This window comes from Lactuca saligna, chromosome 8 (genome assembly GCF_052625555.1).
Source record: "Lactuca saligna cultivar CGN05327 chromosome 8, ASM5262555v1, whole genome shotgun sequence".
In the NCBI taxonomy this organism is placed as follows: Eukaryota; Viridiplantae; Streptophyta; class Magnoliopsida; order Asterales; family Asteraceae; genus Lactuca; species Lactuca saligna.
The window spans coordinates 251,791,518-251,817,698 of NC_136424.1; the positions used below are offsets into that span (position 1 = coordinate 251,791,518).

Sequence of the window (26,181 nt, forward strand, 5' to 3'; positions counted from 1 at the left end):
ATGCAGAGGGCAAGGCCCTGGTTAGTTCTGGACTTCGATCCGATGCAATTTACAGACTTCGGTCCGATGCAGTAGGCAAGGCCCAATAGTTGTTTATATGTTATTGTATAGTATGTGGTAGTTCGGGGGAGCTCACTAAGCTTCGTGCTTGTAGTTTCAGTTTTGGTTTCAGGTACTTCCGCTAGCAAAGGGAAGAGCTCAGGTTGATGACATCGCACACATCACAGCTTCAGTTTTATCCTAGGATTTTTATTCAAATATTTTGATATGATTGATACAGTTTTTGTTTTGACACAGTTACTATGACTTTTGAGTTACTCATTCCATGGTTCTTATTATATATGAAATTCGATGATGTGATTTTTAGTAATATTAAAACAAAAATTTTTGGGTCGTATTTTGGGTCATTTCACGATCACAAGGAATGGTTTTAACTAATTGATCTATTTGCTACTAAATTAACCTAATTATTAACAAAGAAAAGGGATTCATCTAATTTTCCAAGTTTAAATGAACTTAATTTTTTAACACAAATTCAATTAATAACAAAACACTTGTGTTAGTTCGAATCCACTTTCCCTCAACGGTTTATAGATTAGTTGTAACAAGTACTATTGGTATTAATTAGGATTGTATTAGAAATTTAGTTCTAAATCTACTAAAATTAATTAATTCATGTAGTCTATGTATAGTCACACCATAGTTAACATAGAATCAATTATTGAATAAGTTTGGATTTGAGCCATGTAAGATTGATTAACAAAACACAATTACAGTCATAATATGAGTTCTCCAGCACAGGTTAATTCAATGATTCAATTGCTTATCTAAGATTAGTTTGATCTTAGCTCTAAAAACCAGTGTTCATTGAATTATTAGGTATTCAAATTCATGCAAATTTGTATTCACTAACTACAGAGAACAAGAATTTTAAGCAATCAAATATTAAATTAAGCATGCTAGGCAAAATCAATCAACAAAAGCACATTACCAACAAGTAAAGTCAAATCTAATGCATTAAAACCACGAGTTCCAGCTTCATCTAGCTAATAGAAGCAACTAGATTTAGATGGACATACTAGCAAATAAACAAGAACAATTCATATTCAAAGACATGTTTAAAGTACCAAACTATGAATCCAATTATGAACTTCTCCTTCCTTGGTGTTAAAACCGACTTCCAGGCCTTCTTCCCTTCTGAAAATCGTCTCCTGGAACCTCTCTAAGCCAGCCAAAAGTTTTTAAGTCGTAATGGACAAGAGTTTATATAATTTCCGATTTTTTAAATCTCACGCCATGAGCCAATATGCCTCACGGCGTGAGTGCTAGTTTAACGTATTCGACAATGACTCTTCTTTCATCCGGTGCATATCTTCTAGAATACTCCACTCACGCTATGAGTCTTCAATTAATCACGTCGTGAGTACGTGTTTTGCTGAGTTTTTTATTCTTCTTTCCTTCAAGCCCCTAAAGTTCCATGAAGACTCTTCATTTTATGTAACTTATGTGTTTTTAATGTGTGTTAAAGAAAAGTGACCTTTGGATATCCATAACTTGAGGACAAATTATGGACTCCATTAAAACACATAAATGATCAAGAATTAATCCTAAACAATTCAGCAAATAATTCCTATCATCTTCCAAATTCATAAGAACATGAACATGATTATCAAAGTTTCAAGAACTATATGAACACATACAAAGTTGAAATTTTGATTATAACTTTTAAATTTGTCCACCATCATCATTACCACATCAAAAACAGGTTTTATGAGTCCAAAACAGTTTAAGATAATGATTCTAGACCAATTCCAACACCAAAACTCGAAGATATGTTGTCTGGGGATCCAACTCGTCGAGTGCATGAACCAACTCGCCGAGTTGGATGAGTTTTGCCTTGGACTCATCGAGTCCCTTCATGGACTCGGCGAGTCAGCTGTGCAGACAGCATAAAATCTTCGATTTTCAGCAATTTGCATCAAGTATTCAAACAAGCAAGCCTAGGCTCTGATACCACAGTTGGGTTTTGAGCAATCTAACACTTCCTAAGTGTGCATGCAACCCTAATAAACCTTGGATCTATGTTTGTCTAAATACATGCAAAATAATAATTTTTCCAAGGTTCATAACCTATCTAACATGTCATGGGGTACTTTTAAACATAAAAGAATTAGATGAGATTACATACCTTTTGATGATGAGTTTAATCCTAAGGAGTTTGAGGGCCAAACACCAATAGTGTGAATGCCTCAAATGGAATCACAAATCACCACAAACTCTTGGAAAACTTTGAGAGAGTGTATACACACTATAAAATCAGTCACACACAAACACACATACTCTAGTTACACTAGTTTCACTAGTGGCTATTTCATGCAACATAAGCATGTTTATATAGTGTACATGATTAGGGTGAAACCCTAATAACCCATGACCTTTCCTTTTCCAAGGATCCATGGGTTAAAAGCTCCATGGATCATCCATGGACTTCCATACAAGCCTAACCCATTAACAAATGAGTGTTAGCCCACACCATATAAAACCAATAGCCCACAATCTAATTAGTCTTCCTTTTAATCTCTAAATTAATTCATAATTAATTTAAGACTAATACTAATTAAATAACATGACTTCATATTAATATATTATAACTTATAATATATTAATAAACATATGTGTATAACTCTCATAAAATTATCCATAAATAGTTTGGATGAAATGCAACCCAAATGGACCATGCCGGGTCGGGTCAAGTATATACCAAATAAGTTATGGACTTAGACACCTTATCCAACAGATACTTCATAGCTCCAAAAATTCTTCCACTTTTTGCGTAATTATTTTTATATTTTTTTACATGTACTCACTTTTTTTTCTTTTCACTCAAAACCCTACATGCTTAAGCAGGGGCGCTTAACTTCAACCCTTATTGGTTAAATATATTAGTTTTTCTGGATACATTTCAAGTACATGTTGCTAAACATATTGCATTCCTCAAACTAAATGAGGTTGTGTTTTTGTCCCATGATTTCACTAGAATAAAGGAGGTCACAAATGCACTATAACATATATTGACTCAACTACACATTTGAACTCTCATCAGATCATCCCATGCAACACTAGCAACTAAAGTTCAAATTATTACTAAATCTAATTACCAGATTATTGTTTCAAAGCTATGAAAATTTATTTCTAAAATTTGAAATTTTACCAAATTTCCTAGTAATTTACTTTTTACCTTTTAGACCCCCTACCCCACACTTATTACATATAATGCCATCATTGTATGCATAAAATAAACTAAAAGCGATAAAAGGGAGAAAAATGAATAGACTCCCTGGGATAGTAGTGGCGAAATCGAACTCCAGTGGTGCGCATAAAATGTGCATTTCGAATATGGACTTCTTCTAAATAAGAACTTGGATCTTGATCATTGCGAGATATATAAGGCACCAATAACGAATCGAAACTTCAATCTTCAACAAATGAGGTGTAAATATCCAAAACGTGAAGAATACTGTGGGATATCATACTCCACATTATATAGTAGAGGAAACGAGCCAGAATAATCTTCAGAATAACTCCAAAGAGAATGGCGGTGAAGACTGTAGAAAAGGTGAATGAAAAGGATGTAGGTTTGTGAGAATATATGACTCACGACATGAGTAATAGTGTTCATGATGTGAGGTCGCTAAACATAATTTCAGAATTCCTTCATAACCCAGCTCACGACGTGAGGAATAAGGCCTCACGACATGAAAACTAGGCAAACAAAAACTGAAACAACCTATCTTCCTTGTAAATGAATGAACTCCAACCAATGTCTTAACGAAATAAGACCCTTCTAAATGCATTATTTAATGACTCTTTTAACTCTATCCTCTCTCTCGACTCACCTCACACTTATTTCCAATTGTGGGTCTCGACTCTGTACTTTAAAAGCTAAATGACACTTGTCTAGACATATATGCTCTTGACTCGACTTTCCTTCCCAAAACTCCTTTAGCAATCTGAAATTCAACCACCAAAAGGAAATAAAAGTAACATAATAATTTAATATGTCTTACAAACCAAACAAGTTCAAAAACAACACAACCCAAATTTAAACTAAAAACTAATAAAAATGAAAATGATCAATCATCTTCATAATCATCTTGGGCTCCACTCTTTCCTACTTCGTCTCCCCTTGAATGTTGATAAGAGCTCCATGTAGGACAATGGAGTATTGACTCCCCAAAGGTAGTGGTTGTTCAATACCGAAATGTCAGACCATGTTCTCCACTGTACCCCCGATCCAATTAGTACTCAATGATAATTGATCAAAATATCCCGCCATATCTCCTCCAAAAGGTGCTCCTTCAAAGGGTGCGTGTTGATGCACCGACTGCCCTCTCTCTCCTCTACCTCTAACATTTCTCTGTCGAGGTCGTGGTTGTGGTGCTGGTTGGTCTTGGTACTCCCCGTTATCATCCCTCGAGATATTCCGATGTGATCCCTCATTAGTCACCACATGCATGGACTCTAAGTATCCCATAGTGAGATCATCCCTAATTTTGTGTGTCAAAATCTGGGTTGAACGTGGGATAATAAGACCATAGGATCTCGCAAGGCGCGTAACAAAATGACCCCCATTAGTGGGGCTACCAGCTTGAGAAATTGTAGCCTTAATGCCCAAATACTTCGTCAAATGGTACGGGATGTTGCAGAAAACTCCCGGTGGAACAATGCTCCACAAAAAATAGGTTGAGGCTGCTAACGTTATCTCCATGTCGCTTGTGATTAATGGAAAAACCGATCAAGCGATGGAGAAAACGGTAAATTGGGGAGCAAATATGACTCTCTTGTGATACCCCATAATGAAATACCCTATTGGCAACTGTCAACCAAAAATTATGTCCCGATGCGCCGGTAAATACTCCCGTGCGGCTGCTCTCATAAAAAGCTTAAAAACAGGTAGTTGAGTTTCCTGCTGCTCATAAATTCCCATTCTCCAGGAAAACCCGATCAGACTACATTCCCTATACTCGCATGCAAGACAGAATACAAGTGCCCTTGGATAAAAGGGATCAACTGTGGCGGCTTCAAAAGAAATAGAAGCGGAAAACTCCACACAAAGTTCCTGATACACATGCTCACTGATTGCAAACAAGTTTCTCCACCCATTACAAGTGAAAGAAAAGTTATCCACAGAAAAGTTTTGTGTCAAAAATGGACCCATCCTCTCCATCAATCCAACTTCCTCAAATCCAGCCCAATCAATTCTTGGAGAAATTGCAAACTCCCTGTTGTGCAGCCATCCTAATTTGTTTGCGAAGTTGGTTAAAACTTGATTTGGCATGTCAACGGGAAGGCGATATAACACGTGGCGAGATGACACATTCCCTTGAAATTGGTCATTAGATCCCCTTGAAGCCATTCCTTTTTCTTGCTGTTAACGTGAGAAAAAGAGTGAAATATAGAAAATTTTAGATGAAAACGATCTTAAGTGGGGGACCAAGAGTTGTCAGCTTAATCATAGTGTTCATGCTATGATTACTCCCGAACACATGTTGGTCATATTCTGAATAAATATAGTTGATCATACTATATTTATCCCTAATATGACTACATAACTGCCCAGGTTTAATCATAGTGTTCAATTTCCTCCAAAAGCTTTTATTAGATGTTGTTAGGTTATTATCCTAATATGCGCACATAAGTGTGAAATTTTTATTTTTGTTTAGAGTTATTTAGTCCCATTGTGTTTATAGTTGCATATCATGTATGGTTAGATATGCTAGTTTACTATAAACATTGCTCTATTACCAACCTGTCAAACCCTCGAACCAGATGGTGGAAACGTCCGGGGGATCGTGTGACTAACAATTGAATAATCATCACAATGAATATACATGAAACATAAAACATTCATCACCAACATTACATATTACAACCAACATTGTTCACATCAAGTACATTGTTAAAATACATTAGTTCAAATTGTTAAAAGTACAATAAGTGATGTTACACAAAACAAAACCATACACACTTGCAAATCTTCCAGCTTAACGATTAACTGAGAATACAAGTTATTTTGAAAACGGTCAACATATATAATGTTGGTGAGTTCATAAGTATGTTTGAGTAAAAGTCTTTGTATCTTTCATAAAAACCCAAAAAATCCGATATTTTCTGTTAAATGTCTGAAAATGATGTGAAAATCAAGTATATAATGCATGTGAATTTCATAGTTGTGATATATGTATATATATTTGTAGTCTAGATTTCCTTGTGTTGTAAGTAACCGATTATTGAGTATTGATCTTTCCCCATAAAATATGATATTTTCTGATTTATAATAATGTTGAGGTTCTTATATCGTTAAATATGTTATTGTGTATTGACACCATCAAAGAGATTATCACCGAAGTATTAATTTTTTGGTATAGAATCCTAACATGAGCTGTTATAATCATACATGATAATGACTAGGTTGCTTGTCTTGACATTTTTCCAAATGTCGGGATTTGCTCAAGGTTTTGTCGCCCTAGACTGGCCTAGTCTAGCTGTAGTGAACAACTAAGGCATGGGGGGTCACCCCGTATAGATCCATACATAAACTCTCGCTTTCCCTCCGGGAGACTCTGATTATAACTACAAGCTACGACTGTACACTCAAGGTTCCAACCGAAACATCTCACTAGATTCTCAACCTTTTGTATAATGCTTAATGTTTACGTGTATGTTATGCGTTATCTAAACCAAGGTACATATATAAGTATACAAAGTCCACTAGTTATGAGAAGGTATAGATACGATTTATTAGCATGTGAATCTCAGTCCAAGCCCAATTAGCATGTAAATAGGTCACGAAGCCCAATAAACATGTAAGTGGGTAATTTGGGCCCAATAGGTATGTAAATGGGCCACAAAGGCCCAACAACATGTGACCCATAACTCAGGCCCAAATTAGCATGTAAATGGGTTGCAAGGCCCAATAAACATGTCATGGAATACATTGGGCTCAATATACACTTGAATGGACCCTCAAGGCCCATTGGCCACGTAAAATGAATATTAGGCCCAATAAAAATTGTTAACGATGTATTCCGTCCATTCGTATTGTTTCATTGTTTATTTTAGCTCGTGGTTTACTAAACTTATTATAAAAAGTCTCCTTTTTCATAAAACAACATGTTTGGTCAAAAGCCTTAAATTTTCAATGAAGTTCCAAGTTTTGTAAAAATAACACTTTAATCAATAATTTGTAAATATTTGCAATTTTGTCCCAAATATCTAGAAATTCACGGTTTTAGTTCAAAAATATGTATTTTGACATTTAAGACCTAGTTTTACAGAAAATTGCATTTTCAGCCCTTTGTTTGTAAAAATTTACACTTTCGGCCCAATTTTGGTAAAAGTTACATTTTTGGCCCAATTTGAAAACAAATGTTATTTTCACCCCTAAATTTGGTTTATTTACATTTATGACTCAAATTTTGCTCAAATAACATTTTTAATCCCCAAAACTTCATTTTTTCGTAATTTTGGGGCCAAAACTGTGAGGCCCAAATGTTTGGCCCATTAAGCTCAAATTTGCATTTTTGGACCTTTTTAAAGTATGTTTAGCATAAAAATCCCTTTTTATACTTGTAGGACCTATTTAGTCCTTATAAAAACATAAATGTCACTTTTTGCCCTTATCTTTTGTTTTCTTGACAATTTTGACCCTTAACAAAGTTTTTGCCTTAACTTTTTGTATGTTAAACATATAACACTTTTAACTTGATGGTTTGATGTATAAGGTGTCTTAGTTCATGGATCTTAACTCAGTGTTTCTTAAGAAGTCATGATTTGCCAAGATCTAACATATTTTTACAACATAAACTAAGAAATCACACAAGACATGCACATAACACATAGATCTACACATTTTACTTGTATTCTCCCCCAAAAATCATGTAAAAACCAAAAACAAGGGGATATGAACTCACATTTTCTTGATGTTTATGTTTTGAAGAATAAATAGAAGATATTTTTGGTCCTGACACACCTTTGTTGTAGCTCTCGAGCTTATGGAGGTTTTCTAAGAGTATGATCACCAAAGTGTTTAGGAGAAGTGATCTAACTTGAGACAGGAGTTATATAGCTTGGATATGTAAAAACTTACCAAGAAATGATGATATTCTTGTGAGAATCCTCTTGAACACAAGCAAAATCTCGAGATTTTGGAGGAAGAATAAGAAGGATGCTTGAGAGTGATTGGGGAAGTGTTTGAAAGTGTATGTGTGCGTGTGTGTTTTTTTGGCTCTCAGACGAGCGTAGAAGAAGAGAGGTAGTGAAGTGACTTGCATGGGAATATGAGAGTCCTTGCATTAATATATGTTGAACAATATGGAGGTGGCACCTCCTAAGTCACGTCTTATTACATTTCCCTTTTTTTTTATTTGATGTTGGGTTGAGATCTTTGGGCCAAGGAGTAGGAATGGAATAGTTTGAGCCCATTAACATTTAGTTAGGATTTTTGGAACCTAAACATAAAATTTTTGGCCCATTGGGCTCATTAGATAGCTCACGGCCCATTTTGAAAGAAAAAGGGAGTTTATGGCCCATTAGGGCAAATTAATTCATTAATGGCCCATAAGGCCCATTAAGGGTACACTAATTTGTTTTGGACCCAAAATGGCCCAACATGCTAAGTTTTTTGGAAGTGGGTCCAATTAGACTCCAAATAGGGTTTCCAAGCCCAAAATTGTTGAATTGGATACTTATTGGTCCATTAGGCCCAATAAGAAAATCGTAGTCCAATATGGACTTCAACCATGGTTCCTGGGGCTTCAGACTCTTTGATGAACATAAATGGTGAATCTAAATGAGCATTAAATGATATTTACTTAGAGTATATGTTTTACAATAGTTGAATGGTTACACAGGAATAGAATTTCCTAGCTAAAATGCTAGTTGTGACATACCTTACCTGCATCCACAAAGGGTCTAAACCTTTCTTCTTTAAAACCTCAAAACCTTCTCCTACTCGAATTACAACCTACGAATCTTGAATCATAGAACGACCCGAAACAGGATGTTACAACACTATTCTAAGGGTTAATCTAAAAAAACTTTATATTTTGTGTTTTTTCGGATTAAACTTCAAAATTATTTTTTACCTAGAAAAACCTTTTATTTTTCATTTTTAGAAAAAACACTCAACTTTATATATTTTTTTTCTAAAAAAACCTCAAACTTCTAAATGCTTCCAAATAAACCGTCAAGTTTTTTTATTTTTCTTTTCGAAAAAACCCTTACATTTTACAATTTTTTTGGCAAAAAATGACTAAAAGGCCAAATCAGGAAAAATAAAAAAAATATAAGGTCTTTTTCAGACAAAAAAACAAATTTGAAGTTTAATTTAAAAAAACACAAAATATATAAATTTTGATATTAACCCTCTTTTAAATACATTCTTTATTTTTTTCTATATAATAATTTAGTTTTTGGCTTTGTGCTCATTTGGTCACTTAACTCATTTTAAGTTTTAAAAGGTCATTGAACTTTTGGCTTTGTGCTCATTTAGTCATTTAACTTTTGCATTTGTGCTCATTTAGTAACCTAACTTTTAAACTTTTGCTCATTTAGCCACTAAAATTTTAAAACAAAGTTATAAGAGTAAATTACACGAATCGTCTCTCGTGCAGGTGCCCAAAAGCATGTTCGATCTCTATTTTTAGAATTTAACTCGGACCGTCCTTAATATGTTTAAAAGTTGCATGTTTCGTCCCTCGTTTCATTAATCACACATAAAAAGACAAATTTACTCTTATTTACTCTATTTTGATTTATTTTTAACTAGTTTATAACCCGTGGGAACCACGGTTATAAAGCTAATTAAACTTTTATAATAAAATTTTGTAATTATTAATTAATTATTTTAAATAAGTCATTTTAAATAAATTATTAATTAAGAGATATATCAAAATTTTAAAGTTATTATAACTTCAAATTTAACATATAATTAGAAAATGTAAATTTGAATTTTGAAATGAGTTGCCTAATATATCTACATGACACATGACATAATATTGATGAGAAGTTATATTAGAGTAACACTTGACAAAAAGATATTAAAACTATTCATTTATTAGAATAGAGATTTCTTTATATTATTAATAATTGAAAAACTAAAATAAAATGAGGCCTATACCACAAACCCTTGATCTCTTACTACAGGTTTCTAACCCATATTTCATCGGTTTATTTTTTCAACTTGGACTGTCGGAGCTACAAAGAGAGAGGGCGAGAGAGATGAAAAGAACGATGCAGATCTGTGATCATCACCTGCACACCACCCACACCCTTCATCAGTTCATCTACTCTACAAAAATAATTTTGTTGGTCTTCAAGAGCTCCGATTTTACTGGTGCTTGGGTTGTCGTTGACGTTAGGGAGGCAGGTGGTCGACTTCGACTACAAATTTTGGAACATCAAGACCACCGATGACCAACCACCACAATTTCTGGAACAATACCTATCAAAATCGATTTTGTTTATTTTTCAAATTTTATGTATTCTTGGTATCAGATTTAACAATATGTGTTTACGCTTGTGCAAAAGATTTCTTGCATATGGATTTTGGTCATAGTTACAAACTTGAGAAATCGTAGGTGAAATGTGATGAAGAGGGATCGCGACAACGGAAGAGAAGGGCTTGAGGGGGTGGTCCACATTTTTTTTTTAAAAAATTATATTAAATATAATAAACAAACTAAAAATAAAAAAAATATATGGTAGGGCAGTATAGTCATTTCAGGTTAAGTAGAGATGAAACATGTAAAGATTAAACCAAACGAGGGTCAGTCCAAATTAATTTTTTAAAATAACGACTGAACGTGTATTTTAACACCTGTACGAGGAACGATTCATGTAATTTACTTAAGTCATAAAAATAAACACAACTTCAAAAGTTAGGTGACTAAATAAACATTATTTTAAAAGTTAGTTGACTAAATAAGCATAAAACTAAAAGTTAAGTAACCAAACAAAAACTTTGTTGACTAAAGACTTTTTAAAACTTCAAAAGGAATTAAATCCCTATTCTAATAAATGAATAGTTTTAATCTTTTTTACTAAGTGTCACTTTAATACAACTCATCATAAATATTATGCTATGTGTTATGTAGATATATTAGGTAACTCATTTTAAAATTCAAATTTATATTTTCTAATTGTATATTAAATTTAAATTTATAGTAATTTTAAAATTTTGATATATCTTTTAGTTAATAATTTATTGAAAATAATAATTTTGTAACCCATTACTCTTATGGATTATACACTAGGAACCAAATAAACAAAAAAACAAAAAACTAAGAGTGCGTTTGGTTGTGGAAAATTTTCCAGTTTTCTTGGAAAATTTTCCAAGAAAAATGGAAATTTTGAAAACGCGTTTAGTTCGTTCAATTTTCCAAAATTTTTCAAGAAAATGAAAATTTTCAGTTTTCCAAATTGTATGTAAATTTGAAAAGTGATTTTTACAATTTTTCAAAGTTTTCCAAATTTTTAAGATGTAAAATCGCGTTTTCTAAAATTTTCATTGAAAATTGAAAACGATTCAACTCTATTTTCTAAAAACATTTTCTTAGAAAATGAAAACAAACGCACCTAAGTGACCTGAACCCTTAAAAAAAAAAAATTATAACCTAGTTATCTAATATACACCTTAAAAAAATATTATAACCTAGTTATCTAATATACAACCTCATCAACACCTTCGTACTCGGTAGGGTTTAGGGTTTCTGTCCATTGCTCCGAACACACGGAAGGTGAAATCGTGTAGCTTATCAAATAAAGGATGCCGGCGACTGAAATCACGGCGGACGCGTTGTCGGCGTCAGGCCGAACGTCGGAAAAGCTCAGCCTGCCTACGCTTCAATCTAAAATGAAATGCGACCCTGAAGGCTACGAGACCGAACTAAACTTGATTTACAGCCAATTCAAGTCGTCTGTAGAACTTTTTCAACAACAGGCGGCACTAAATTTCACCTCCGTCGTCAGTGGCGGCGTTGGAAGCGACCCTACCGTTGCCAAAGACCTCGGTGACCGGGCCATGTTCTTGGCTCACGTTACGCCTTTTTACCCTAACCAGCTCCTAAACTATCCGAAAGAGCTCGTAGACTTCCTTAGGTCATCCGCTCGGGTGCTTCCGTCCTCGCTTCGTGTCACTGTTACACAAGCTCTGATACTTCTTCTAAATCGCAAGGTATCATCTAAATTGGATCAATATTTGACTATATGTACACACACAGCACGCTCAGTTCAGTTATTTTCTGTTTGATGATAGAAGAACTTTACCGTTAATCGAGAATCGACGAATTTGCAACTTAAAATTTGATTTGAAACGAGTTCTACCAAATGCTCGATAAATAATTGATAAAGTATGTTAAATTTCAAACCAAATATAGTGTGCTGAAGTTGTAACAGTATTGAGATCGAGATTAAATCTTAAAAGCAATAGGATAGACTTCATAGCAGAGATTGGTTTTGTCTGTCTGGGTGGAACTGATCATTTTACAAGAGGCTTTGGTAGATATGTTTATGACTTGGCTCATTTGTATTCACAGATTGTTGCCATCAAGGAGACTCTTGCATTGTTCATGGAGCTTCAGGTTTTGACTGATAAGCCTTTAAAAGAATTGGCATTCTCTCATATCATTCATAGTATCAAGCGTATGAATCAGAAACACAAGAACGAAACAGAAAACAGAGCACTTCAAAGTATTCTATTTTCAATGCTACAGGTATACACACATTTCTCTGGCTTTTTAAATCTCTTTGCCAAACTTATTCAGTATCCAACTATATATGATATCCTTTTTATGTTGCTTTAGGAAGAGGATGAAAAGAAAGCAATGAGGTCACTTGTCACAATATGTGATCTTCACAGGAGGAAGGTCTGGTTTGATGATAGAACAGCCAATGCTATATGTCGGGCATGTTTCCACCCATCATCAAGGTTCATCAAATCAAAATATTATTATGTTACGTGTCCTTTTTCATGTAACAAATATAATGTACTCACATGATTTTTTGTTCTTCCACCAGGATTATGATTGCAGCTCTGTCATTTCTTCTTGATTATGAAAAAATTGAGCAAGATAATGACAGTGATGAGTCAAGTGATGAAGAAGAAGCAATCCAACAACATCATGTTGTCGTTAGTAAAGAAGCTATTTACAAGGTTAGTTGCTCAGTTTTTACTTTCTTTTAGGATAATTGGTTCCTTATTCAGTGTTCTTATTTATGTTCATCAAAATAGGCCAACAATACAGGGACAACATCCAGCAAAAAGAAAAAGAAAGCAAAGTTGCAGCGTGTGATTCGTAGCATGAAAAAGAAACAACGTATCTCATCTGAAAGGAATGATAACTTGAACTACTATTCACCACTCAATGCTTTAACAGATGCACAGGGGTTTGCTGAGAAGCTGTTCTCACGACTTCAAACTTGTAGTGAACGTTTTGAGGTAATTACTAATATACCCCTTTGTGTCCCATTTTTGACAACCTCCCTCCTAAATCACAATAACATGTTCAATGTTATGTATTCTTATACACCCCTATAACTATTATATTCCAGATAAAAATGATGATGGTGAAAGTGGTTGCGCGTACTGTTGGACTTCATAGATTGATTTTATTGAACTTTTATCCTTTTCTTCAGAAGTATGTTCAGGTAATGTTTTTCTTCTTTCTAGTTGTTTTTTATATTCACTATTTTTATCTCTAATTGTTACTTATATTCATTGGTATCATTCTTGTTGTGAAATTTTCAGCCCCACCAAAGGGATGTGACAAACTTGTTAGCAGCAGCTGTTCAAGCCTGTCATGATATGGTATGTAATATGTAATTTAACCTTTTATTTTTTTCATTGGAATTATTTAAATGAATGTGTTTTTTATTACCATTATATTATATATAAAAAAAATTGATAAAGTTATGTGGAGCAGGTGCCACCTGATGCAGTTGAACCATTATTCAAGCAGATAGTTAATCAGTTTGTGCATGATAAGTCACGTACAGAGGTATGTATCTTTCTGTTGCTATTTTTTGGTTATATTATTTTTATAAGTGATGTGAGTTTTTAGATTTAATTTCCTTTTGCAGTCGATTGCTGTTGGGTTGAATGTTGTGCGTGAAATATGTTTGCGTATTCCTCTGGTAAGCTTCTTACATTTTATGGAATGATTTAATTTTTTTTTTTTGTTGAAGGAATAAAAAAAGAGAAAACTTATTATTACCCTTTTTACTTATGTTTTTTGTTCTTCAGTTAATGACAGAGGATTTGCTGCAAGATCTTGTGCTGTATAAGAAATCTCACGAGAAGGCAGTTTCATCAGCAGCTCGTTCGCTTATTTCATTGTTCAGAGAGGTACTGTGAATCATTCTGTCTCTCTCTCCAAATTTATTTCTGTTTTAGGTTAGAAGGGTAAACTCGTCTTTTTCTTCTTCTGTAGATTTGTCCTTCGCTTCTCATAAAGAAGGATCGTGGTCGGCCTACAGATCCAAAAGCAAAGCCAAAAGCATTCGGTGAGGTTACTGTTCCCAGTGATGTCCCTGGGGCTGAGTTGCTTCTGGATGATGATGACGAGGATGATGATGTCAGCAATGCTTCTGATGAGGATGGTGAATCTATTGATGCTGACATCAGCACTCAAGGAGGTTCGGAATCTGAAGAAGAAGAAGAAGAAGATGATGATGAAGAAATGGGAAGTGAAGAGGATGAAGTATCTGATGAGGAGGAGGAGGTGGATGGGATGTCTATTGATTCAAGGGGATCTGAGAAAAGGAAAGGGCAAAAAAGGAAATTTGAAGATTTTGATGAAGAGCTTGATGGAGCCAATCAAAGTCTTAGGGCTCTTAAGAGATTAGCAGGAGCTAGATTGGAGAGTGAGGCAATAACAGAAGAGCCAACAACAGATGGTATTCTCTCAAATGAAGATTTTCAGAGAATCAAAGAGTTAAAAGTAAGTTACCATTTTTACACCACAAATATTATTATTAATCTGCTACTTATAATTATATACATTTTTTTCTCTGAAATAGGCAAAGAAGGATGCAAAGGTTGCATTGGCAAATCATGGAATTTTGAAAAAGTCTTCAGATCCAAAAGCAACAGTCTTTAAGGTCCCAACTTCTGATCAACTCAGTTTGAAAAGAGTCGATGGATATTCACTTGAAGTAAGTCTGAAAAATCTATTTATTTAAAATCATAAAACGAATATTTATTAGTTACAGACTTATTGATCGATTAATGTGCATAATCTTTTATGTATATAGGCTAACATAAGAAAAAAGATGACAAAGGAGGAAAGGAAGGCTTTGATAAAAGCAGGAAGAGAAGATGGGGAAAAGTACCAATCAAGAGCTGCTACCAAACAGAAAAAGGTCTGTTTTATTTATTTATTTATTTATTTATTTTATTGTTTATTCAAAAGTCCAAGATATTAATGCAACTCATTTAACCTATGTAGACTGGTGGATTAAGCAATCAGCAAAAGGAACACAAGAAGGCGATGCCTTTAGCTGCCAAGAGATCAAAGATCGAAAGATCACGCCGTCAGAAAAAGCTCAAGGCCAAGACAGCTGGCAAACAGTTCCGTGGTCGCAAAGCATGGAAATGATTCATATTTGGAAAGCCACATTCACAATTTTGCCCTTCCTTTTATCTATGCACTTTCAAAAAGCAAATTCAGTTATTTTACTTTTTATTTTACAGATTTTAGTGCCAAAACGGAGACATATAATGTGATATAGTATAATTTATTTTTTCATTGTGTATTACAGAGTGAGTTGCGTTAGGATGATTCTTGCATAGACAAAATAAATACCCAAATTACAAAGCGTAGATTTAATCAAGGTCAAACGGCCTCAAACTGATAATTACCCCCATATATAAACTACTTGGGTAAATTACACCAATTGTCCCTCTTGTATGTATCCAAAAGCACGTTTGGTTCCTATTTTCAAAAATTAACTCGGATCGTTTCTCATTTGGTTAAAAGTTACATGCTTCGTCCCTTGCAGATATAAAATGACTATCTTGCCCTTTTCTTTTTCTTTTTCATTTATTTTTCATTTGTTTATAATTTATATACTATTTTTTTTTGTTAAGTATAATTTTTAGAAAATGGAAATTCCACTTAAATTGGTTTCGAACCTTCTCACCATCAACGACCTCCTACAACTAGTCACTTCTGACACCAGCCACCTCCGGCCACCAGCTAACTCCGACAAACACCACCATTCATCTCCAAAAATATAAAATAAACCTGGAATTAAACCCTAAAATAAAACCCAAATCCATACCCTAGATCTACAAATCAGTTAAACGAAGAAGAGAGATGAAAGGATATGAGAAACACTGTGGTCGGACACCATTGCTATGAAACCTGGAACTCCGGTGGGTTTCTCCCCAAACTTGTTTGAAAAAAAAAATCCCAAAATTTGTTTCAGTGAGGAGAGTTGATGTGATCTATTCGGACATTGTTCTTCTTCCACCAGACGTCGTCGTTCCCCTCCCTTTCCTTCCTCTTTGTCTCGAAACTCAAGGAGCTGACGATCTGTTAGATGATGGTGTAGATATGAGACAATGGTGCAAAGATACTCTCTCTAAGATAATGGTTCGAAGACAAGGATGGTTTTCAGGTGCTAGGGTTTCCGGCGAAGAAGTGGTGACGATGGCTTACAGGTAGAGATCGACATTTTCAAGTGGCGATGACGATGTTGTAAGTGGCTTCAGACGTTGATGGATGTAGAGAGAAGTTTCATTGGAGGTTAGGGACGATGATTGGAATAGCCACCTGAGGGAGTGGCCGTCGGAGGGAGTAGTTGTTGGTGATGGTTTAAGGATGGTGGTTTTGGGTTTCTTGGAAGAGGTTAGAGACGAGAGGAAGAGAAATATCGATAGAGGAGACGATGAGGTGGGTGGGAAGGTAGGACAGGGGGCTTTTTTTCTTTTTTAAATTACTAATAATAATAATAACATTAAAGTTAATGGAAAACAAATGCACAAAGGGCATTATAGTCATTTCAGATCCGACAAGGACTAAAACCACAACACAATAATTTGTTAGGGACGAAGCGTGCAACTTTTAACGACATGAGGGACGGTCCGAGTTAATTTTTGAAAATAAGGACTAAACATGCTTTTGAGAACATGCACGAGGGACGATTGGTGTAATTTACCCAAACTACTTTAACATAGAATATTCTTGAATACCAAAACGTTTATATTATGTTCCATACAAATGTTTTTTTACCCACTTCCTCTTCCTGTTACTCTATGCACCACAAAGATTAATAGACATAATATTCAATAATTATGATCATGCACACCTTTACTCTCAATAAATTCGATAATATCATCCTTGCACCCCGTTCATTTCATATACAAAAGCATTTCCACATTCAACAATATCGATCCATAAGTTCAATAAGTGATCCAGTTGTAACATTCTTTTTTCTAAACTTCTTTTTGGTTACATTTGCATTACCTTTACTAGAGAACACAAATGTACTTGAGGCATCCTTTTTGTTGGAAGTCGATGAGGTTAATTTCGATCATATAGGCAAATTAATGTACTTCATGTGTGCCATACTTTCATCCTGTTCTTGAGCAAAGGCTGCCTTAGAGTTATTGCTGCCTTGGTAGCCTTAGCAGCTTCAAAACTCCTTTCATTCACAGCTTCATTTGGTGGTATTTCCCAATTACTAGATACTTCAACTTTGATTAATTAAAATGTATCAACTTCAAAACCGTGTGATTGTAACAAAGCTAAAACCCGGTTTTGGTGCGGTTTTAACCCAAAAGTCTAATCACCATAACATATATATAGTAAGCTAATCAGGAGAATGTGAAGTATTAAACAAAATTTAAAGTAAATTTTTAACAAGTTAAAGGTTAAAAGTTGTCCAAAAACAATTAAAAAAAATCCATGTTTAGACAACTTTTATATTGGACAAACTTAAGGATTTTTTTTTTCATTTATTTATGAATAACTGGCTTAGGAGTAAACTGTATAGTAGTGACTACCATATATGCTGAAAATATTATTGATGCTCTCAAATATTAAACTGTCTTAAACAAACATTTTACTTGAGATTTAGGAGTAAATTATGTCCGAGTATTCTATTTGAGACTTTCATACGATACATATAAAACCAAAGCTATCAAATTCATCAAATAGTCTAATTTCTTTAATAATATAAAGATGTAACTAATTCTCTTTAGACAATTTCTCCCAACCCTAACACTCAGAACTCACAAGTACGTAACTTAGAAGGTCAAGCTAGCATTGGTTTTTTAATTTTTGTGGTTATTTTGGTTGCAATTAATTAACATCACCTATTTGTGCAAGTTCTTCTGTCGCATTACTGAATTGCACTCCAAGCTCGTAAGCATGCTTATAGGCTTTGGATCTCTTTGTGTTAACATGTTTAAGCTCCTTCTTCAAACAAGTGATGCTCTTTCTTACAAGTTTCAATTCTGCTTTAAGTCGTATAAATCTAGATTGATGTTCCTTCAGCCTCATTTTCATTTCCTCAATCTCGTCTGACAGAATCTAACAAGAGAAAATTTCATATTCATCTGCCTGTTAACCAATTTAGAAGTAGAAAAGCAAAGAGGGATATATCATATATGTGAGTTTTTGTTTTGCAACAACTAATAAATCGAAGGAAAGGCAAAACTTTTACTGAGTTCAAAGATCTGAGGTTACATTTCGCCGAGTTATATCTTTCTTGATACGGGAGAGAGCAAGAGTCAGCAACTGATATTTCTTGTCGGCCTCTTCTACTAATTTCTGGATTTCATTAGAAGAATTGACAACGTGAATTCCATCTTCTAACTGTTCCATAGGGTCGAAACCATTGTCTTCTTCGATTTATTTCACATCGCAAAATCTTACAAATATCAAATACATATAAAAAATTTGAAGCCAATTTTTGCTGAACAGATTTATCCTTCAATACATATCTAAATTTTTACAGGTATTTATGGAGTCTTACACTTGCACCCCACAGCAAGAAAGTCAAGGTTGCTAAAATAATTACTTTCGTTACACTTGCACCCCACGGAAAGAAAGTCATTGCTAGAATAATTGGGAGCTGATAAATCCACTCCTTATTTTTATGGCTCCACATATTTTTGTTAGTAATTTACTATTATGCCCTTTACAGTGTATTTTAATTATTCCAATGCTTTTTGGGAGCTGATTTGATTCTCTTTCAACACATAAACACAACACGCTTAATCTTCCTCCTTCAAAGCTGGCAGTGTAATAAACTCATCTCAATAGTCACATTTTCGCGTCCGAATCCATGTTATACCACCGATGATCAATCTGTTCAATATTCCCGTCTATCAAACCCAGTTCGTAGATCCTCCTTTTCTTCTGGATTTCCATCCGGTTTTCGATTTTCCAGTTGTCATTTTCTTTTTCACCATGTTCTCAGATCCATTACAATTACGCAGGTGTTGAAGTAACACGACTTTTTCGACCTGAAAGTGCATGATATTACCCGTTCGGACCAGAAGTTATTTGTGAAGTTGTTTATGAAGTTTGTGTGATAGTATTACAGAGCTCCGATGACGGTGTTCTCGAGCGGAGTCTTCCCGGAAAATAATTTTGGGTGTAGTTCAATGGGTTCTCGAGGGCAGTTCTTCCCGGAGAATGTAAACCTTAAAGTTGAGCGACGGGAATGTGTTTCTAATTAGTCGAGTTAAGACATGTGGAATCTCCGATCACTGCATACTGCATTTTGTTCCTTCAGACACATATACATGGGCCAAGATTGAAACATGTATGCGTCATCTGAAAGTTGAAAGCCACTGAAGATTGTAGCGCCGCAAGAGGAAGGCGTTTTGTGAGGAAGAAGGAGCAATGTGGGCTGAAAGAGCTTAAAAAAGACGTTTAATACTTAAAATTTTAAATACAATATACATTCGAGAGGGTAAATTACGCCGATCCTCCTCATGCATTTGGAATTAATTTGGTGATGAAAGGAGACTAATTAAATATATAGGGTGTGATTGTGTAAATCAATGATACATATAGGTTGGGCTAATAAATTAGTAATGTGCTAAGCTTATGTAAGGTTTCATATAATGTTAATCCATTACAAACCCAAGTGTAAGAATTAGAGCTTACATATAACCCTTGAAATTCTACACTATATATATATATATATATATATATATATATATATATATATATATATATATATATATATATATATATATAACCTCTTGGCAAGAATTGACACACACTAGTGATCTTAGAGATACTATAGTCGAATTTGTGAGTGCCTCTAACCTCTCTCTCAAGTTCTACAATTGTTTGTGGTGTTTTGTAAACCATTTGAAGCATCACACTTGAGGTGCTAAGCTCTTAAAGGCCAAGTAATTCAAGCTAATAGAAGAGGTAACCTTCTAACTAGATTTTATGATTCATATGTAAAATTGCATGCTAGTTAGGACTCATGCTTTGGAAAATTGTTTATTGCATGTATAACTAAAGAAAACTTAGATCCAAAGCATTAGGGTTGTATGTGCATCATAGGAGTGTTATAGTGCTCAAAATTCATCAAGGTCAGCACCTTGATATGCTAGGCGAGGTATCGGTCGAAAGGACCGAAGGGGTAGGCCAGCACCCTGATATGCTAGGCTAGGTACCGGTCGACGGGACCAGAGGAGTAGGCCATCACCCTGATATGTTAGATAGTTACCGGTTGAATGAGACATAAGGGGTAGTCCAGTACCCGGATATGGGGGAACTCACTAAGCTTTATGCTTACGGTTTTTAGTTTTTGTTTCAGGTCCTTCTTCTTTGAAGGAAAGGAGCCGGCACGGTAGTAGCGCATCACACACACGCTTTTCCGCATATGAGATTGTTGGGATTGTACTCTGACATTGTTACTATTATATGACATGCTTTTGTGACATATAATCTATGGTTTTTATGATATGAAATAACTTGATGATGTTTTCTTAAAAATTGTTTTATGAATCGTTATATCAAAAATGAAATTTGTGGTCCATATTTTTGAGATGTTACAAGTTGGTATCAGAGCCTTGGTTTGAGGGATTCGAGCACACTCTCGGGTGTGTCTGGACTTAAACTGAGGAATTGGTATGAAAATTTTCAAAAGAAAAATGATTTTATAAAAAGAATTTTGAAAGGAATTTGAAAAGAGAAAAAGGACTTTAAAAAGAACAAGGTGTGTGATGTGTGCAATCGACCGAGCTCAAGTACGTTTTCCCCAAGATACCTATACATGTTTGTTATGATATATGATATGATTATGAGAACTGCATGCTAGATTAGGGCTGAGGATCTAAGAAGGATGCCTTATATGTCTGTTATATGTATGAGAACTACATGCTAGATTAGGGCTAAGGATCTAGGAAGATGCCTTATGTGTCTGCTATATGTGCTTATTGAAATTCATGCTAGAACTGATTAGTCAGTGATATGATGGCCTGAATAAGATATGCTTGGTTTTGTTACTTAATGCTCGAATGTTGCTTCCGTTGTGTTTTTAGGAGTTCTAGTTATCTTTAAATAACTACTAAACGAATACGTTAAGTTACATATTGCGAGGACTAAATAATTTCAAAAGGTTAGGTACAACCTTATTTCGCAGCTCTTTTTTGAGTCCAACCGTTGTAGGGTAGGACCTCTCATTTGAAGAATTATCTGGTCTTAGTGATATGTAATGGTATTCGCGAGCTAGTTAGGTAAAGGTAGTAGGGATTTCTTATGCAGTTGATAGCGGAGAGTAGGTCGGAGAGTTACCATAGGGCAAGCCTAAGATGAGATTTGTAACGATCCAAAAATCAAGGGTAAAAAAATTCATTTTTATTATAGTCAAAATATAGATATCATTTATTCCAAACATCTAAAACATCATTAATTAAAAACATTTATCAGAGTTCATCCTAAAATCATTCAACGCGGAAAAAACATAGGTGCGTACACTGCGATCAATCCGAGCCCTTCTTTTCTAAATCGATGATACCTTAAACCAATAAACAAAACTATAAGCACGAAGCTTAGTGAGTTCCCCAGAGCATACCCACACATAAACATACACATAACATGTCACAACAACTATACCGTCCACATATTTCATACAAACTATACATACGGCAGATAAGGATGCCCTGGGCCCGTCCCCCGGGTCTTACTCCAAGATGCCCTGGTCCCGTCCCAGGATGTCCTGGGCTCGTCCCCAGGGTCTTACTCCAGGATTCCATGGGCTCTCCACATGGTCTTACACCTAAGTGTCATGGGCTCTCCCATGGTCTTTAGTAGGAAAGCCATGGGCTCTCCGCATGGTCTTACATCCTGTTGCCATGGGCTCTCCCATGGTCTTCAATGAAAATATACAGAACAACTAGCATACCATCTATCATGGACATATTGAGCATACTATATAACACATAATGCCTAGCATACTACATATCATGAAATGGGCCGACCTTGGTGCCTTAGACCCATTGGTATGGTGAGGAGAGTCACCTGGCACTACCGAAGTCCCGCAACTAAAACTCCAGTGCTGATTGACAGGTTCCCGAACTTTCAACATCAAACAATACCCAATTAATAATTGGGTTCCAAGCCCAAGGTCCAATTCATACTCTATAGGCCCAAAAGTCAAGTAATGGGCCAAGCCCAACATATGGAAAATTGGGCCCAAATCTTTACAGGTCTTATTCAAAGGCCCAACCAAAAGTCCAGTCCAACATTTGGTATTTCTAATGGCCCAATATCTCATAATCATAAACGCCCAAAACTATGGCCCATCTATAGCCCAACTTTCCAAATTGGGCCCACACCCTCATATGGGCCTTACCTCAAAGCCCATTAATTATTTTTGTCCATTTGCTTGATCTTGGATGGCCCATTAATACTCAATCATCAAGGCCTAATAGAAAGGCCCAATAAAAAACCAAGTGAAATTAGGGTTTCACATATAATGATGATTAGGGTTAAGTGTCCCTACTTAACCCATTAAGGACTTAATCCATTGAGTCCCACATGGCCTTAGGTTAATTTGCAATGATTATTCAATAATATTTTAAGTTCAATAAACAATTCCGTTGTGGTCCCGATAATCCTAAATTAAGGTTTCCAACCCATATTAGCCCACTAGGCCCAATAGTTAGGTCCTTGTAACACCCATAATCAGAAAGACCAAGAAAGGAAAGGAAAACCCTAAGTCAAAGGGGTCAACTCGTCGAGTCCAAGGTGGAACTCGATGAGTCGGGATCCGGGTCGAAGAGTAAGTGACCGACTCGACGAGTCGGAAGGTGGACTCGGCAAGTCCGGTCTGGATTGGGAAACCCCAAGTTCGGGACTTGGTGCCCTATTTAAACGTCTCATTCTCTTCCATAGGGTTCATATACAATCTCTCTCACCCAGAATGCCGAACCCTAGCCACCATATCCATTTTGAGCAAGATCTATTCTTGGTGAAGTGATTTGAAGCTTGGAAGAGAAGGAGGTTCATAGTAGTGCAAGAGGAAGCCTTGGATACAGAGTTGGTGTGACTTTTCAGATCCTTTGAGGTAATAAGATGACCTTATTGCATTTAGATCTTTCTTATGTTTGAGATTTGGGCATTTTGAGTATAGAGGAGGTCTATTTCGAGTTTGGAGTAGATCTGAGGTAGCTACCTCAGATCTAGGCTATTAAGGATCCAGAAAGCCATAAAGTTTATGCCAATAAGTTGTTGTTGAAGCCCCTTGGTCACAAAACCTATCCCTAGAGTGTTTTAAGCCCATATCTCTTTGGTTTCACGTAAAGTTTGCAACTTTACATGAGAAATAGACTTGGGAAGAGTGGATCTATGAGTTGGAGCCCCTGCATGGCTTGCAAAGCCATTGTATGGATTAAGAACTGAAGCGACTCGACGAGTCCCATGGGTGGACTCGGCGAGTTGGATGAAGATGGTCATGGACTCGACGAGTTGGAGAACAACTCGACGAGTCTGTTGAAGACTATCATGGACTCGGCGAGTCTGTTCTTAGACTAAGTGAGTCAGGTCGTGAAAGACTAACCCCTCCTGGTTAAGGCTTAGATCAGTGAGTTGAATGGTGACCCAGTGAGTTGGATAGGATGGGACTCAGATATCGTTGAACTCGATGAGTTTTGGGGTGACTCGGCGAGTTGGGTCGCATTATGAGAGTTCTGAGTATATGTACTCAACGAGTCAAAGGACTGACTCGATGAGTAGAGTCAGCTAGAAAGATTGACTTTGACTAGAGTTGACTTAGTTTGGGTTCTAGAGTTCAGTTGGAACTAAGTGATATATGTATTGATATTGGTAGCTCGGGGAGCTAGTGGAGCAGCGGTTCAGAGAATTTACGGTCAGCAGCAAGAGGGTTATCAGCAAGTTCAACAGTGCAAGTGAGTTTCCCTTTGTGTGAATGGGTCTACGGCCACAATGTCGGCCCATGTCGTTATGAGTAGGAAGACCCGGGGGTTAGCCCTAGGCACTGTTTTCTAGTATGATATTCTGGACCAAGGTCCGATGTCGGGCGGGTGCCCAAGGAATGGTTTGCATGATAGAGTATACTTGTTGTCTGTGTGATGCATGTATGTGCCTGGTAGGAAGGTGAGTGTGGGCGAGGTCCCGTATCTCACCAATAGCAGAGTATGGATGGTGTTCCATATCTCATTAGTAGCAGAGCATGGGCGAGGCTCGAGATAGGCATGGAGTAAGTGTGGGTGTGGGATCTTATCTCACTTACCGTAGGAGCTTGGACGGGGTTCCATGACTCACTAGTGGCAGGACAGGGGCGAGGCCCAAGACAAGCGAGGCCTAAAGATAAGAATGCAGTAGGGTATGTTCAGTTATGTGTTATATGCTATTTTGTACTATATGTGGTTAGCGGGCAAGGCCTAGAGACAGGCGGGGCCTAAAAGAAACATATATGTATCCGAGTGGGGCTCGAAGCCAGGCGGGGCCCGAGGTAGGGAGCGAGGCCCGAAATAGCGGGCGTGGCCCAGTATATGTTGTATGTGTTTGTGCAGGGTATGTGGTAGGTAGGGGAACTCACTAAGCTTCGTGCTTACGGTTTTCGGTTTTGGTTTCAGGTACTTCCGGTAGCGGAGGGAAGAGTTCGGGGTGATCGCATGGCACACACCATTGATTAGTCAGCCTGGGCTGTTTTACTCTGATAATGAAATATGTTTTGGAATTAATACTCTAAATTTATGTTATGACTTATGATAAGTTTTTATGAATATGGTTTTGATAATGATTTAAAGAAAAAATTTTGGTACGGATTTTTGGGACGTTACAGTCCTTAAGCCCATTAGGAGGTTTAGGGTCTGGGTCAGGATCAGGTTCGGGTTCGGGTGCAGGCTCTAAGCTGGTTGATGACGGGCTACGCGAGTTCATCGCATTTGAGATTACGAGAGGCATCCTTGAGGTGACTCCGGTGATTTTAGGGTCGCTCAAGGAAGGGATCATCGAGCTGATAGAGGAGCGTCTCAGGGCGTTCAGGAGTGACATAACATCTGGCCAGTCAGGGACACACACTCTCCTTCAAGGATTATAGGGGATGTGGTGCGCCAGACTTCCACGGGGTAAAGGACCCCATTGTGGCCAGGAGGTGGATAACAGACATTGAGTCTGCTCAGTTGACGAGCTTCTGCCCCGAGGGGTCAAAGGTCCGGTATGCAACCCTTTGTTCGAGAGACTGAGCTCGAGATTGGTGGGAGGCGGTTAGTGATTCTTTGGGAGCCCAAGCCATTGAGGCTATGACTTGGTTAAATTTTGTGATCAGGTTTAGGGCTACGTTTGCGCCAGCTGTGGAGATTCAAAAGTTAGCCAAAGAGTTTTTTAACATGAGACAAACGACTGAGTTGGTGGTGCAGATTACTGCCAAGTTTAGGGAGAGGGCCTTACAGATACCTCAGTACGAGGGAGACGATGTAACACCTTAAAATTTTGAACAATTTTTCAATTTTGAAAACTATAAAATATCATTTGTAATCATAAATAAAAACATTGTGTCAACATTGTATCAGTACAAAACCCAAGATCAAAATACATAAACTCCGGTGTGCGTGTGTACGAATCATGCCGATGCCTTCCCGCGATCATCACTGGTACCTGAAACACATAACACATAACA

At 36.3% G+C, this 26,181-nt stretch overlaps 1 protein-coding gene and 1 long non-coding RNA gene across 3 annotated transcripts; one reads left to right on the forward strand and one right to left on the reverse strand.

The window, feature by feature from the left end:
- The first annotated feature begins 11,726 nt into the window (after nt 1–11,726).
- Nucleotides 11,727–15,806, forward strand: LOC145011012 (ARM repeat superfamily protein). Its single transcript, XM_078969621.1, has 14 exons — nt 11,727–12,235; nt 12,597–12,773; nt 12,864–12,988; nt 13,078–13,213; nt 13,292–13,498; nt 13,612–13,707; nt 13,808–13,867; nt 13,983–14,057; nt 14,140–14,193; nt 14,303–14,404; nt 14,490–14,999; nt 15,079–15,213; nt 15,313–15,420; nt 15,507–15,806. The coding sequence occupies exons 1-14, from the start codon at nt 11,828–11,830 to the stop codon at nt 15,654–15,656; spliced, it is 2,343 nt and encodes a 780-aa protein (XP_078825747.1). The 5' UTR covers nt 11,727–11,827; the 3' UTR covers nt 15,657–15,806.
- A 2,403-nt stretch (nt 15,807–18,209) lies between these two features.
- On the reverse strand, nt 18,210–18,987 carry LOC145012029 (uncharacterized). 2 transcript variants are annotated; one of them, XR_013664363.1, is made up of 2 exons: nt 18,753–18,987; nt 18,210–18,596 (listed from the first exon to the last, which is right to left on the reverse strand). It is a non-coding gene; the product is annotated as an uncharacterized LOC145012029 (long non-coding RNA). The 2 variants fall into 2 exon arrangements; XR_013664364.1 differs by having other exon boundaries at nt 18,210–18,626.
- Between the last annotated feature and the right edge of the window lie 7,194 nt (nt 18,988–26,181).

Excerpts from the sequence above, each read along its gene's own strand:
- LOC145011012 (XM_078969621.1), top strand. The coding sequence starts at position 11,828 with ATGCCGGCGACTGAAATCACGGCGGACGCGTTGTCGGCGTCAGGCCGA. Across the intron at positions 13,214-13,291 it reads GTAAAGAAGCTATTTACAAG|GCCAACAATACAGGGACAAC; the intron begins GTTAGTTGCTCA and ends TCATCAAAATAG. Across the intron at positions 15,421-15,506 it reads CTGCTACCAAACAGAAAAAG|ACTGGTGGATTAAGCAATCA; the intron begins GTCTGTTTTATT and ends TAACCTATGTAG.